The sequence below is a fragment of the Grampus griseus genome, assembly GCF_964374135.1.
Source record: "Grampus griseus genome assembly, chromosome: 2".
NCBI classification, from domain to species: Eukaryota; Metazoa; Chordata; class Mammalia; order Artiodactyla; family Delphinidae; genus Grampus; species Grampus griseus.
The window spans coordinates 168,497,924-168,513,949 of record NC_139018.1 but is presented as its reverse complement, the minus strand read 5'-3'; the positions used below and the strand labels follow the sequence as shown (position 1 = coordinate 168,513,949).

General features: G+C 44.4%; 1 protein-coding gene across 1 annotated transcript in view; it reads left to right on the top strand.

Moving 5' to 3' along the window:
- The window catches only part of BEND7 (BEN domain containing 7), a 77,001-nt gene extending 72,344 nt beyond the window's left edge, over nucleotides 1–4,657 (top strand). The window contains exon 9 of the mRNA XM_082647381.1: nucleotides 2,365–4,657. Coding sequence (XP_082503507.1) covers nucleotides 2,365–2,426 — 62 coding nt within the window. The 3' untranslated portion in view covers nucleotides 2,427–4,657. The remainder of the gene's footprint in view (nucleotides 1–2,364) is intronic.
- Nucleotides 4,658–16,026: the final 11,369 nt, after the last annotated feature.

The window sequence follows — 16,026 nt, the reverse complement described above, 5'->3', positions numbered from 1 at the left end:
TATAGAAAGGGGAGTTCTTGTTTGGCTATGTTTCCACACTTATGAACCAAGAGAACTGAAATGCATGATCTCTATTGTTCCTTCCCAACCTGTGCTCCTCTGAGTATCAGGACAACTCCTATCAACCTTGTTCTGACCACCCACTCCAGGTAGAGGCATGAAGCATTGCTACTAATGAGGAAACTGTGCCCTTTCGGGAGGCCCTCTGGAGGAACACCTTGCTGTTCTAGTTGTACTTTCCAGGGTTCCTCCCCCATCAGCCCCCATGACCCCAGGACATTTGCACTGCCCGTCCTGGCCACCATCTGACACAGTGGGCTTTTAAGAAGTATTATTATTGGAAAACCACTCCCTTGAAATAATACCTTTGCCTTTTCCTGTCTGAAGATGGAGGCAGAGAGATGTTTCAGATGAGAACATTGACATACAGGATGGTAGAACCACCTCATGGAAGTGAAAAGAATTTCCAGGAATCTGAGAAAGAAGGCGTGTTAGAGATCATCTAGTCCCGTCCCTTCTTTTTATCCAGTCCTTTTATTTTACAGGTAAAAAAGCCTGAGGCCCAGAAACACTAAATGACTTTCTCAAGGTCTCACAGCTGGTTGGTGGCCTGGCCGGAGCCCAGGCCTCTCAACTCCCAGCCAGTCCACCGCGTAGCTTTCTTACACCTTCTCTGCATGTTTCCTAAAGATCCTAAGAGGTGATGGATGTCCTAATCCCTCTAGGATTCCATCTCAGTGTCACCCCGTCTTCACAGTTAGAGTGTCTGGCGTAAGTCAGCCTGAAGTCCGCTGCAGCTTCAGCTCTCAGGTTCTTCCCAAGAAGACCCTACCCAAGGCCGTGAGGCCCTAAGGAGGAAAATAGTAGGACCCCTCCTGCAGTTTTTTTCACTAGACTCCTGATAGATATTTGATACAAATCACTAAACAGCATGATAAATAATACCACTTATCACCTGGAAAATGGGAAGAGACGTCACGGATTGGTGCCCAAATTTTGCAGTAATGGAATTAAACAATCTTGATTAGACTGGCATGTCTCTGGAGTGCCCCTCACATAAAAGCCCAGTCTGGGGCTTCTCTGAACACAGCACCACGACTTAGTCCTCCCCCCTTTTACGTGTCTCCTTAATGAGACCGTCCGAGGGATGAGCTCCACCTTTCTCGTCCATGCAGCTTCTTCCCTGGATTGGAGACTCACTGGCCAGACCTTCCTCATCTGGTCCGTCTGAGCTGGCAACCGTTGGTCCTTTTTAAAGATTTAACAGTGCCTTTATTACCTTATTAAGGTCTTTTTTCTCCTCCCAAATTCATGCGTGTTGGGAAGGGGTGGGACGGGGGAATAAATCCCCAAGTGTTTCGATGAACCAGAACCGACCAGGCCACGGTTACAGTCAGGTGTCAGATGACATTTATCTCAGTCCGTTAACACTTAAGCAAACTTCTGTTTGTCTAGCTTTAACAAAAATGGATACAGATTTTTCGAGTGGAAAAACATATTTTCTTAATTTCTTTTCCCTCGACCCTGTCAGTAAGCGTTTTTGAGCAATGCCAGGAGTCAGCACTGAGTTAGGTTCTGGTGAACAAATCCCACCCTCAGACCAGAGGCAGAGGCTACTACAGCCCAGGGGTGGAGACAGAGCTCTGATAAAGGAGAAAAACCACCATAAGGGAACAATTTTGGGGGGGAAAGAGTACAGAGAATAAAATCAAAACAGTACTGAAATTTAAAGGAGGCTTCTGGATTTGAAATAGAACAGTGCAGAGCGCACCTAGGCTTAGCATTTTTTGCTCATAAATTGGCATTCCTTTGCACACATTTTAGAAATTAATACAGAAAAGTGTAAGGAAGAAAATGTAAATTACTTTTACCACCCAGAGACAACCATTATTGTTGGGTGTTTTTTCCCAGACTTTTCTCTATATTTTTTTAATTTATATAATGGAGGTCAAATCCATCCAATTTTGTTGCCTAAAGTTTTGTTCTGTTTGGTTTTACCACCTAACAAGCGTTTCCCATTTTATTAGAAATCTCCCTGCACATTATTTTAATAGCTGCACTATATTCCGTCTTACAGGCCATATCGTATTTTATTTAGCCATTTTCTACTCCTGGATGATAGATACGAACATACTCGAATAGGAACCCCCATTCACGGGTTTTCCTGTAAAAATCATCATTACAGATTTCTAATGGCTAAAATCACTCATTCGGCACACCTAAAGCCTTGGCTAAAAAATACTGATTTAGAGGTGAAACACAGACACCTTACCAATGAGGTCCTGCGTCTGGCCGTGTCATAGACAAGCGTACAACCCTTCCTTAGGGAAGCGGCCCCCCTTCACTTTCTTGTCTCTGTTGTAGGTCATATATTTGACACCAGGAGAGAAAACACGGAAGACACAGAGACAGCTTTCACTGCCTAGACTTCCCTTTAGCGACACTTCTTAGCGTACGCATCTCCTCCATTGGAATTTCCTCAAAGATCCACTAGCATTTCAGGTTACTGCAAAGTGTGGGCGTTCTGTGAAGCTGACCCGTCACGTTTGAATAGTTTTCATATTCTTTCTTTGTAATGTGTGATAATCAAGCCTCCAATTTGGTCTAAGATTTTTAAAAATCATCTTTAGAGTTGAATTCGCAGCCTTTAAATGTCCAGCATATCACTGGGTTGGTTCAATGTCCATGAAAAAGAAGCAGTTTTATTTTCCCTGTTTTTTTTTTTTCTTTTTCAGTGTGAATATGGTATAGAGTTTTGAAGCGTATTTATTTTAATGTAAATTGCTTAGTTGCAGTATAGAGGAGAATGGCTCTTTCCGGACCAAGGAAGCAGTGTTGAAGGCCAAACTTAATTAGAATCTTCAACAGCTTAGAAGATGGAAAAGTTGTTTTGGGAGACAGGACAGCTCTGATCTATTAGATGAAATCATTTGTGGCATCATTTTCTCCCCAGAATAATCATTTGTCACTGATAAGTGCAAACGATACGTAAATTCTTAGGAAAGAAAAATCTTTCACGTAGGCTGTGTCAACACAGTGACAAAATAACTAATTAAAAGGTGAGAAGCTCAAAGTAACCAGCTATGCACATGACACCTGACAACTATTTTAACAGATGGTTTTAGCTGAGTGGTCCAGGGTTGTGGCATCATGTGGCAACTGGCCACAAATGTACTTGATCTTATATACTTCACATGGCTCTGGTACACTTGCCTCCCGCTTTATATAAAACCAACAAGTGAAAATGTGGATTCATTTTAAAGAAATATTTTGGGCATGTGGGTATTTGTTTCACAGAGATATTTGCCTCCAGATTCCTTTCTCTAGTAAGGTGGTGAATTCAAAATGCCTGTTTATTTGGAGGCATTGCATTTACACTTCGTTTATTGTATAAAGCAAATTACCGTGAAGTTTTGGCACTTGACCCAAAGGCCAAAAGTTGGCTTGAAAGAACTTTGGACAGTAGAAACACCAGACCCCCGGGGCGTGGGGAGGGGAAACGCTGTGCTACCATTTAACACACGTCCCTGGCACTTATTTTATCAAATCGGAGAGTGTAAGAGCTCAGAGTTACCGTTAGTCCCACTCCCTCGGTTTGTGGTGAGGCAGCTAAGGAGGAATGAGGATCACGGATGCCCAGCGCCGGGCAACAAGCCATCAATGGGCTAGCCAAGCTGGGAACCTCAGTTCCTGACTACCCCATCCCAGGTACCTGTACCATCACGTCACCCGGGGCAGCTAACCCTGGGCTAGGAGGGGAGCTCTAGGGGGAGGCAGTACCCACTAAAGACCAGCTAATCAACCCAAGACCAGAGGAGGCATTCCTGTGATGTGACAAAGCTGGTCTAGGCGTGGCTTATGGAATCAATCCACCTGCTAGACAGCTACATCTCATACACATGTGTCTTTTATCTTCTTTTCGGAGCCTCAAGGAAGGTTCAGATCAATGGTTTCCATCACAGGTTTACCTAGCCTTTTCGATTTCAGGCCAGTTAGTAACCCCTTCCCTGACACCAGCCTCTCTGTTCGTCAAGGAGTCTAATGAAGTATTGTGAACCCAGGCTTTTGTTTTTCTGCAAGATATGTTGTAAAAGTTGTCTTCTGCCTCTCAGAAGGAAGCCTTTCTCAAGGGAATTGAAAAGATTAATTAGTGACCTTTCAACTCTGTTACAGTAAGATGAATACATTGCAAATAAAAGTAGAAACATTTACCTTACAGCTGTGGAATCTGTTAAATATACACCACCATGAACCTTCAAAGCACTTCCTGCCAAGACTGGGCGAGAGCTTGAATTTTTCACTACTTGAGGGGTGGGTGGGGATTGTTCGGCTCTCGGATATGTGCAATGGATTCACAGATTGGAAATACACAGCATAAAACTGCAACCGTAAAATCATATTTTATAAATTAAAACTGTGTTTACTTAACTGCGACTACTGTTCAGACTTTATTCAGAAATCCTTTTTATAGGTTTTCTTAGCAAGAAAAAAAGAATTATTCCATACCTATGGATAAGGTCTCAATCTTCTGTATGTATGTTTTATTAATATGTAAATATTTAGATTTTTTTAAGATTACTATGTTCTTTAAAAAATATTCAACACAAGGCTAGTTGTGAAAATGGTGTATAACACGTGCTGTGATATCAATTTCCAAGACGCCCTTTATGTCTGTTCTGGAAGAATACAATAAATTACTTTAATTGAACGCGCCTGTCTCCTGCCTGTGTGCCAGCCCTCCTGCCTTTATGAAGTGGAGACAATGCCAGCCATTAATTAAAAGGTATTTATTAGTACTCTGGTGATCTTATGCAGAAAGTTTTCTCTCCGTATGAAGTTAATTTTAAAAATTAAACCAACGAACCAGATTGCCACCAGAAAGAGTGTCTTGGAATGCATTAAGTCACAGGCTCCGCCTGGAAGTTAGATCAGTGGCAGGTCCCACAGTAACACTTGAGAAGTAGTGATATGCTTGAAGTCTAATTTTAACTGAATTAAGCTTCACTTAAAAGGCTAAGCCCTGCTTCTATGGAAACAACACATCAGAAGGACAAATCAATCTTCTCTAACGCAAAGTGGCTGTTCAAACCTAATTGCTTTATTCTCCTCTCTGAACACAGGGGGGCGCTACTCCTCGTGGGGACTTGCCCCCTCCTGCCTCCAAAGGCACCCCGGGCTGGCCGGCCAGCTCTGTCGGGGCTTTGGCTCGGGGTCTGCGTCTTGGGCCCTCCTTCTGTGGAGGCATTGGCGCTGAGCCAGTCTACAGCTGGGGGGAGTGCAGTAGTCGCGGGTGAGAAAGCAGCCGGACTGCAGGAGAGAAGGTGACAGGGTGAACTGCTTGCAAAGAGAGAAAATCTAAACTACTGCCAGCTAGAGTCTTCCACGCACGCGCAGCCCTTGGAAGCTGGGGGCCTGGCACCAGCCTGCCCCTCCTGCTCTAATCCCCCCAGGGCTTGGTGCGGCCCTTGGTGCGGGGAAATTATTTGTATTATTGTATTATTGCCACATCACATGATTTGGCCCCAGGCCCCCGGGATGCCCTTGCTCCCACTCGCTGGCAAGGATCTGTGCCTCGTATGTCGCCTGGCTAACACCCTGAAGGGCTTTTCTCATCCAGTGGGAGGGGACCCAGTCTTACCCGCAGAAGGGGCACCATTTGCATTCTCGTAGAATAAGAGCGCACACACCTGCCTCAGTTGTTTCCCCTCCTACAGGCCCAGCCTTAAAACCAAGTGACAGGGGGACGGCGGGTGACTCATTTCCCAGCTGCACCCCGAGTCCAGCTCAAGCATTTACTGAACACCCACTGTCGGTAGATGCTGTGTTGGTTTAGCACAGCCGGGGTTGCGATGCAAGGGACGAGGGCTGACGCTGGGGAGGTCTGTCGGCCTGGTGCTATCCACGCCAGGCCTTATGGACCATCCCGAGAAGCTGGGAGCGCGTAGGGGCCGCTGAAGCATTCTGAGTAAGAGGTCCAATCAGAGTCATAGGCTCTCTTGATCGGTCTGGCTGAAGTCTGGGAGGTTAACTGGAGGGGGCCCAGCCTAGAGCAGGGAGTCCCATTAAGAAGCCGAGGGAATAGCTAGAGATGAATGAAGAGGACCCAAGAGGACAAAGCCCCACGTGCTGAAGCACAGGAGGACCAACAAGACTTGGAGATGCACTAGCTCGGGGTGGAGGAGGGAGGAGGTGTGGAAGCCGACACCCAGGTCTCTGGCTGGAGAATCGTGCTGGTGTTATTGGCGCTCCCGAGACTGGGAAGACGGCAGGGAGGGGCGACTTGGAGAAAGATGACGGACAAGTTCAGGTGCACACGGGCTCCTCCATCCCTTCCTTCACCGAGTGGTCACTGAACATTCTGGGTCTGCCTGGTACTGTTCTCGGGTCCAGGTGCACAGCTGTGAGCCCCGGGGAAACACCAGCAACATAAGGCCTGTTGAGTTCCTGAACGAGAGGAGGGAACTGAAACTGGGTAGCTTTGTCCCAAGCTAGAGTCGATCAAGATTTGAAGCCCCATTCATTCTGCATAATTCAAATGTGAACTAAACGGCATCATCACAGAGCTCACACGTAGCCCCCAGTCTCCATCAAGCCACAGTCTTTTCGTCCCTTCGGGTCACTTACCACACTCTGAAATTGTCTTTTTTTTTTTTTTTTTCGGTACATGGGCCTCTCACTGTTGCGGCCTCTCCCGTTGCGGAGCACAGGCTCCGGACGCGCAGGCTCAGCGGCCATGGCTCACGGGCCCAGCCGCTCCGCGGCATGTGGGATCTTCCTGGACCGGGGCACGAACCCGTGTCCCCTGCATCAGCAGGCGGACTCTCAACCACTGCGCCACCAGGGAAGCCCCTCTTTGCTTATTTATGTGTTTACTATCTGGTTTTTCTCTGGAATCTAAGCATCGTGATGTCAGGGATCTTATCTTTAAGGCCACTTAAAGATTAAAGATGTTTCCTTGGGGAAAACATGTTTTTAGGAGCCCCGACTCCCCATCGTCCCCAGCAGAGGTGAACTAGGACAGACATTACCCTCTCCCTCTTCCGTGTCTCGTAGCCTTAGATCACGTGGACCTCCTTTGTCCCTATGTCGACACTCCTCAGAAATGTTGGCGAAACCGTGTCCATAAATCTGCCAGAGAGATACTGGGTGCATTCCATGAGAATCCGGTAACTCTAATGATTCGGAGCAAAGCTTTGAATTTACACAAACCAACTCCTTTTGCATTTTGTGACCTCTCAAAGCACGCTATTGATCATTTCCCCTAAAATATATATATATGTGTGTTTATTATTTATTTCCGTTTTGTTATCAGTGAAATTAAACAAATGTCAAGAGTCCTAACGGAAAAGCAGAAGACCAATCTAGAAATGGCTCCCATGTGGGATAACCCACAGCACACTGTGCTTTACACACACTGATGTTCCAAACAGACTCGACACTTAAGGGCCTTTTTAATTGCGTTTTACTTTTTTGCCACTTTTATCTGTTAATGCTGAGAAATTGAAGGACATTTTAAACCTAAACTTTGAAACTAAGCTCCTTCAGCTAATTCCTTTAAAACGCCTTCCAAAAATGAAGCTGATTGTGAGTGTGTTAGAAAGAAAAGCTGGGGCTTCCCTGGTGGCGCAGTGGTTGAGAGTCCGCCTGCCGATGCAAGGGACATGGGTTCGTGCCCCAGCCCGGGAAGATCCCACGTGCCACGGAGCGGCTGGGCCCGTGAGCCATGGCCGCTGAGCCTGCGCGTCTGGAGCCTGTGCTCCGCAACGGGAGAGGCCACAGCAGCGAGAGGCCCGCGTACCGCAAAAAAAAAAAAAAAAAAAAAAAGAGCTGATCGGAAACGAGCTCTCCTGAACTCCAGGTGTGCATACTCTCCACCAAGGTGTCACCCAGATTCAAAACGTGGAGGGCCCTGGATGTGAATATGGAGCAAAAACTCAATCTTACAAAGGAAATTCAAGCATCCTAAATTGGTTCAATGACGTGGTGGACCAACTGCACATTCCGGGAGAAGAACTCATAACAGCCTAGTAGTGGGTGGGTGGTCCAGGGCGGTGGCAGGCAGCTCTGCTCCATGTGGTCATCTGGAAACCCAGTTACATCCACCTTATGGTTCTGCCACCCCTGGGAGACATCCTCATCCATGTGGTTAAAGCTGGCTCACCAGCCTAAATCTATAATGAAGACTATGGGAAGGGGAATAAGAGTGGAGGGGAACTTCAAGAGAACTGAAAACATCTGAGCTCACAAAGACTTGTACACAAATGTTCAGAGCAGCCTTATTCATAGAAGCCAAAAGTTGGAAACTTGAGTGCCCATCAACTGATGAATGGATAAACAAAATGTGGTATATCCATGCAGTGGAATATTATTTGGCAATTAAAGAAAATGAAGTACTGATACATGCTAACATGGATGAACCTTGAGAACATTATGCTAAGTGAAAGAAACTAGATACAAAGGCCACATATACTATGATTCCATTTATATGAAACGTCCAGATTAGGCAAGTCCATAGAGACAGAAAGTAATTAGCGGTTGCCCAGGGCCGGGATGGGGAGCAGTAATGGGAAGTGACTGCTAATGGGTGCAGGGTTTCCCTTTGGAATGACAACTGTGTTCAAAAATCAGATAGTGGTGATGGCTGTGCAACTCTGAATATATTAAAAACCACTGACTTGTATAATTTAAAAGGGCAAGTTTTATAGTATGTGAATTATAGCTCAATAAAGCTGTTAAAAAATTATAGTTAAGTTGGACCCTCTTACCTTACTCTCTGTGTGACAATTCCAGATATTTCAAGGATTTAAATAATAAAAATGCTAGAAACTAATAAAATTATATAAATTATATATTATATAAATTTTTATATTATATAATATATAAATTTTATATATTATATAAATTATATAAAAATACTAGAAATTTTGTAATTAATATTTATATAAGCTTGAGGAGAGAAAGGATTTCTCAAACGTGATGCCATAGGAAGAAATGATCAAGTAAAAATTAATTAAAAATTTTAAATCATACTTCAAAAGTTTTACAAAGGTAAACAGCAAGTGACAAAATGAGAAAAACATTTGCAGAATAAATCTTTTAAGAAAGAAGATACCTATCGTATATCCAACTCTTCTAAATCAAATGTCCAATAAACATTAAAATGCTAAAATTAAACCAAGAAATGCAAATTAAAACAGTAGTAAGAAAATTTCAGTTATTCAGTTGGAAAATATTGAAAGAAAGGTAGCACCAGTGTTTTTTTATGATGAAGGGAACTGTTAGTTACTACTAATAGGCATGTTAACTGGTACAATATTTCTGAGGGCAGTTTGCCAATAAATATTAAATTTGTTTAAACCTTTTGACCCAGCAACTTTACTTGAAGGAATTTATCTGGAAGAAATAAAGATTTGTCCAAAGATCAAGCTACAGGGTGTTCATCACCACATTGTTTAATATTTTTAAAAATTAAAATGATTTACATGTCAACAATAGTTTAAACCATAATACATCCTTAAATCAGAATACTGTACAAACATTTTCTGAATTAAGACTTAAATATAAGACACAACACCATAAAACTCCTAGAAGAGAACACAGGCAAAACATTCTCTGACATAAATCATACCAATGTTTTCTTAGGTCAGTCTCCCAAGGCAGTAGAAATAGAGGCGAAAATAAACAAATGGGACCTAATCAAACTTGCAAGCTTTTGCACAGCAAAAGGAACCATAAACAAAATGAAAAGACAACCTACGAAATGGGAGAAAATATTTGCAGATGATGTGACAAATGAGGGCTTAATTTGCAAAATACAACTCAACAACAAGAAAACAACCCAACTGAAAAATGGGAAGAAGACCTAAATAGACATTTCTCCAAAGACATACAGTTGGCCAACAGGCACATGAAAAGCTGCTCAACATCACTAATTATTAGAGAAATGCAAATCAAAACTACAATGAGGTACCACCTCACACCAGTCAGAATGGCCATCATTAACAAATCTACAAATAACAAATGCTGGAGAAGGTGTGGAGAAAAGGGAACCCTCCTATATGGTTGGTGGGAATGTAAATTGGTGCAGCCACTATGGGAAACAGTATGGAGGTTCCTCAAAAAACTAAAGAGTTGCCACATGATCCAGCAATCCCACTCCTGGGCATATATCCAGACAACACTATAACTCAAAAAGATACACGCACCCCTATGTTCATAGCAGCACTATTCACAACAGCCAAGACATGGAAACAACCTAAACGTCCATCGGCAGATGAATGGGTAAAGAAGATGTGGTAATACATACAATGGAATACTACTCAGTCATAAAAAAGAATGAAATAATGCCATTTGCAGCAACATGGATGGACCTAGAGATTACCATACCAAGTCAGTCAAAAAGAGAAAGACAAATACCATATGATATCATTTATATGTGAAATCTAAAATATGATACAAATGAACTTATTTACAAATCAGAAGCAGAATCACGGACATAGAGAACAGACTTGTGGTTGCCAAGGGGGAGAGAGGTGGGGAAGGGATGGACTGGGAGTTTGGGATTAGCAGATGCAAACTATTATACGTAGAATGGATGAACAACAAGTCGAATTGTATAGCACAGGGAACTATATTCAATATCTTGTGATAAACCATAATGGAAAGAATATGGAAAAGAATACATATATATATATATATATGTGTGTGTATAACTGAATCACTTTGCTGTACAGCAGAAATTAACACAACTATACTTCAAGAAAATAAAAAAAAAAGGATACCGCACAGCCATTTTCAGTGGTGTACACAGAGATCACCAGTCAATTGATTGAAAAAGGCAGGTCACAGAACAATAGGTACTTTAGGATCTTTTGGGTTTTTTTAATAATTGAACTCAAAAAAAAGTCTAAGAGGACATGCACCCAACTATTGATGGCTACGTGTGAATAGTGAGATTATGGGTACTTTAAATTTTTCTTCCTGTTTTTTACCTCAATTAATTTTCCTGTAATGAATATGTGTTGCTTTTGCAATGAAAAGAGAAGTTATTTTTTAAACATTTTAGTAATGTAAAAAAATGTTTATAGCATGGAGAAATGTTCACAATATATTTGCTATTAAATAGCATGTTCAGCCTGATCATACTTTTTTTTTTTTTTTTTTGGCGGTACGCGGGCCTCTCACTTGTGGTCTCTCCCTTTGTGGCGCACAGGCTCCGGACACGCAGGCCCCTCTGATCATACTTTTTTAATTTCAGAAACTCATTTATTTTTATAAAGTTAGTTTAATGGGGCTTCCCTGGTGGCGCAGTGGTTGAGAGTCCGCCTGCCGATGCAGGGGACACGGGTTCATGCCCCGGTCCGGGAAGATCCCACATGCCGCGGAGCGGCTGGGCCCGTAAGCCATGGCCGCTGAGCCTGCGCGTCCGGTGCCTGTGCTCCGCAAAGGGAGAGGCCACAACAGTGAGAGGCCCGCGTACCGCCAAAAAAAAAAAAAAAAAAAAAAAAAAAAAAGTTAGTTTAATGGTCATTGTGTGTAACTACAGACAAATTGCTGCATGTCCAGACTATATCGACATCAACAACCTCCTACACCTCTAAAAAGTTATAGACGATGTATCACCCATTGGCCTGATCACATTCAGTAAAAGAAATATTTATACACATGCACAGAAAAAAAGAATAGAAGTTGTTAAGAGTTGTTAGCTCTGGGTGGTAGAATAATATGTGATTTTAAAAAATTATTTGTGTAAGTTTTCTAAAATGAACACTTATCATTTTCTAAAATGAAAAAAATAAAGGTAAAGGAAGAAAAGGCTCAGTGGTCTTTGTATTTGTATGTCATGCGCACTGTTTGGATACTGTTAGGAATGCCTGAAATATCGATGTAAAGTCTTGTAATACAGGCTTCCAAAGTATCATAAAAGCTCCAAAAACTTCAGCTTGTTACTCTAATAATATGTACATTTGAACTGATTTACAGGGCTCTGGAAGTTAATGCTTTACTTTGAAGGGGGAAAAATCATTCTGCAGCTTAACAGGAAAAGGATATCCTCTCTGCAGCTTGAAAGGAAACCAGAGCTGATGATTTATAAAAAATGTATTAGTTGCAAGATAAGAAACCCATCTGAGGTCTAAGTGCATTTGACACATCAGTTCAAAAAACAATTCCGCCAGGGCCTTTGGGATTTGGGGAGAATGGCTACCTAAGAAAAAGAAAACGGGTGGGTTCCTATAACAAATGAAACTGAGACACAGGCAGCAAGACTACGACAGTCTTCACTCACATGCTTATCCCTCTGCGCAAGGTGACAGGGACCTAACCGGAGACGTGCTTTGGAAAACAGATTGAAGGCTGTCAGGCCCACAGGTACTGCCCACTCTCTGTGAATACCAGCCGACACGTATTGGACACAGAGTCCAGGCCAGGCACTGTTCTAATGCTTTAAAGTCCAGTTTAATTCATGTAGTCCACAAAGCCATCCTGTGAAGGAACTACTGCGGTTATCCCAACTGAACAGATGAAAAACGTGAGGCTGTTTGTTCCAGTTCACTAAGGAGTCGTTTTTAGCCAAGACTTGAGTCCAGGGAGTGTGACTCCAGCTCGCATTCATCTAGACATTCAGTAAAGTGTTCAGAATAACCCCACTGAAAGTCCAGGCCTGTCTGAGTTGCCTTTACCATGCCCTTTATACTTTAGTTTGCACAAAAGCATTGAACCAGAAATGATAACACTGTCCTAAGTATTTTACAGATAAGAATTCAGTGGATCTCCGTTCTAAGCCTGGAAGTACTACTATTATCCTCCCCATTTTACAGATGCGGAGACTGGGTTACAGAGAGCTTAACTAACTTGCCCAAAGAGCGAATAAGTGGCAGAGCCAGGATTCAAACGCAGGCATTCTGACCTAGAGCCTATGCTTCTAATCTCTGTGCTACAGGACGTACGTCTGTGTACATGTCTTGGATGTTTGTTCTATGTCAGGCCTTGTTTTAAGTGTTTTCATTGAATCATCTCGTTGGAAATATCCCCAACACACTGTCAGAAAGAGCCGGGGAAGTAGCTAGTGTCTTAACCTGACAACAGGTTCTTTGTTAAAAGGTTTCCAAAAGCACATAGCAAAGTGGTCCACAGAGGGAGTTTTGTAATCAGAATGACCACGGTTTAAATACTGGCTCTACCATTTACTAAGCTCGGCGATCTTTTTATCCCTAATTTCCTCCCCTCTCCACTGTCCATCCGTCCACCAAAAGAATTAGAGGAGACAGACTGAAATGGAGGTCAGACTATCCCCAGCATAATGAAAGCCACTGAAAGCCCCTCACTTCGGTGGGGAGACATTTGCTGCAGGTGGCAGGGCTGGGGAAGCCGGAAGGGCGTGATGCCCCAAATCAATTGTTCTCGGAGTGTGATTCCCCAGACCGGCAGCATCAGCATCACCTGGGAACTTGTTAGAGCTGCAAAACCTCCAGCCCCGCCCCGGACCTGCTGACCTAGCAGCTCCTGGGTGAGGCCCGGTGCCTTTGAACACGGCCTACAGGCCAACCAGACGCACAGGAAAGTTTGGAAGCCACAGTCCTAGGAGACCTGGGCAGTATGGCAAGGCCCCAACCTCAGAGCACGACATGGATGACCAGTAACTTGTGACTACGGATAACAATGTGAATTCGCTCCCTTAGTGCGTCAGAGCAGATTCAAAGCTTTCCCTGTGATAGCATCACTGCCCCTTGCATTCTCATTGGAGAGAACGGGAAGGCATTACAGAAGCAACCGGAAGTGCCAGTTCCCCAGTGACTGGTGGAGGCGGGACAAGCGTAGGGAAAAGTTCAGACCCAGCCCCCTCCTTTTTGGCTGCTGGATTGAGGCCCCTAGAGGGCAGGGACTAACCCCAGAACTCTCACCTCCTTGGGCCACATACTCAGCCGGTCACTACCTCCCAAGACCCTCTCGGCGGCTGTGTTCCTCCCCCCGGACCTCCCCTCCGTCCCTTCCATGGTTGCCCTAGACAGTCATGTTAGCCACTCAGCAGCCCTGACCGGCACTCCGCCCTCCAGGGTGACCCCAAGCCGCACAAACAGGATGTCCAGGAGGTGGGGAAGCACCAGCTGAGAAGAAACCAAACCCACAAATCCCAAGACACTCAGCAAACCGACAGCTATTTACCAGGCCCCTACCTCGGAGGGCCCTGCACCAGGAAAGGGGACAAAGTACCTAGCACCTGGTTACTGCTTTTAGGGGGTAGTTGAGGAGGCAGGACATCAACCCAGCACAACTGCAGAGGCAGGACAAGCTCCAGGGGCTCTGGATACGCAGTTCCTCTAACCACCAGTAGAAAATATTCGGGGAAAAAAATTCCAGAAAGTTCCAAAAAGCAAAACTTGAATTTGCCCCATGCCTGGCAACTATTTACATTGTATTAGGTATTAATTGTATTAGATGAGGTATATGCAAATACTAGGACATTTTATATAGGGAACTTGAGCATCTGAGGATTTGGGTATCCACGGGGGTCCTGGAACCAATCCCCTGGCTGACTGTATATATAGAGGCACGGGAGGAAATGAAGCTTGCAGCCAGGTGGTCAAAAACCTTGGAAACCAGAGTAAGGAATTCCAAATTGATTCCATAGGCCAGGGTTTCCCCAAAGTGTTAGTATATTTCTCAGAATATTCTCTTGGTAGAATTTTAACAGATGTTATGGGACTGAATGAGTTCTAGTACCAAATCCAATGTGGGGAGGGGATCCCACACCAACAAGCGATTCTCGGGACACCAGCTGGGTGTCCTACAATTCAGCTCCGTTCCCACAGTGCCTACCCAGACAGCATCAGATCCCACAGGCGAGGGACTCAGTCCTAGGTGACTACCACTCAGACTCCAGGCACGAGTCCAGGTTGCCATCTATGCTTCTGACCAACTGGCTATAAATCAGAGGTTGCTACAACCTTCTCAGGTTCGAGTACTTTGCTAGAGCAGCTCACAGAACTCAGAGAAACATTTTACTTACCGGATCACCAGTTTATTACGAGAGGCTGTAACTCAGGAACGGCCAGACGGAAGAGATGCACAGCACAGGACAGTGGGAAGGGGCTGGGAGGTTCCATGTCCTCTCCAGGCACCACGGTTGCAGCAGCTCCATGTGTTCACCAACCCAGAAGCTCTCAGAACCCCATCCTTTTGATTTTTTACGGCGGCTTCCTTACGTAGGCATAAGTGATTGCATCATTGGCCATCAGCCCCTCTCCACTGGGTGAAGGGGTGGGACTCAAAGGTGCAACCCTCCAATCACAGGGTTGGCTGTGTGGCAACCAGCCCCCCCCCCATCCTCAGGTGCTTCCAAAAGTTACCTCATTAGCATAACAAGAGACACCTCTGAAGCTCTCACAAGCTCATAGGTCTTAGACATTCTGGATTGGACAGTTTCACAGGTATCTCACCTGCAGGACCTCTTCAATTGTGAATCTCTGGAGGCTGCGTTTTACAGACATTTCAATATAGAACCCTTTTTCAGAGGACTAATGCTCCATGTAACAAACTCAGTTTGTAGATTTCAGTTGGTGGGTTGGTGGGTCTGCTCCCGCTGTGATCTCCTCAGTAGCTTGTTGAGAATATGGCTTGGGAGATCTCACAGCTCCTCTGAAGCAGAAATACTGCCCCAGGTGAGTCCAATGTATCATCAAGCTTGGGAATGAGCGGTTTCCATTGTTGCAGCTGAATGCTATGGGCCAATGATGATGGGAAGGGACAGGTGGGCAGAAGAAGGAATAATAAGCATGGCTTAGACGTGGGGCCCGTGAGGGGATCTGGAGTGTCACCTACAAATTGGTACTTGCCATCTACCTGTACAAGGATTCAATTACGAGCCACTGCAGCTGCTGACCTTCAACACCCCCTGAAGGGAGCTCAGGGTGAAGATCAGAAATGAGGCACTCTGTGCTCTGGAGAAAACTGGCAGAACAGATCTTCAGATAGGTATTTTCAGGTGAAGATTTTCTGAGCCCAATTCTTGCATCTCCTCATATCTAG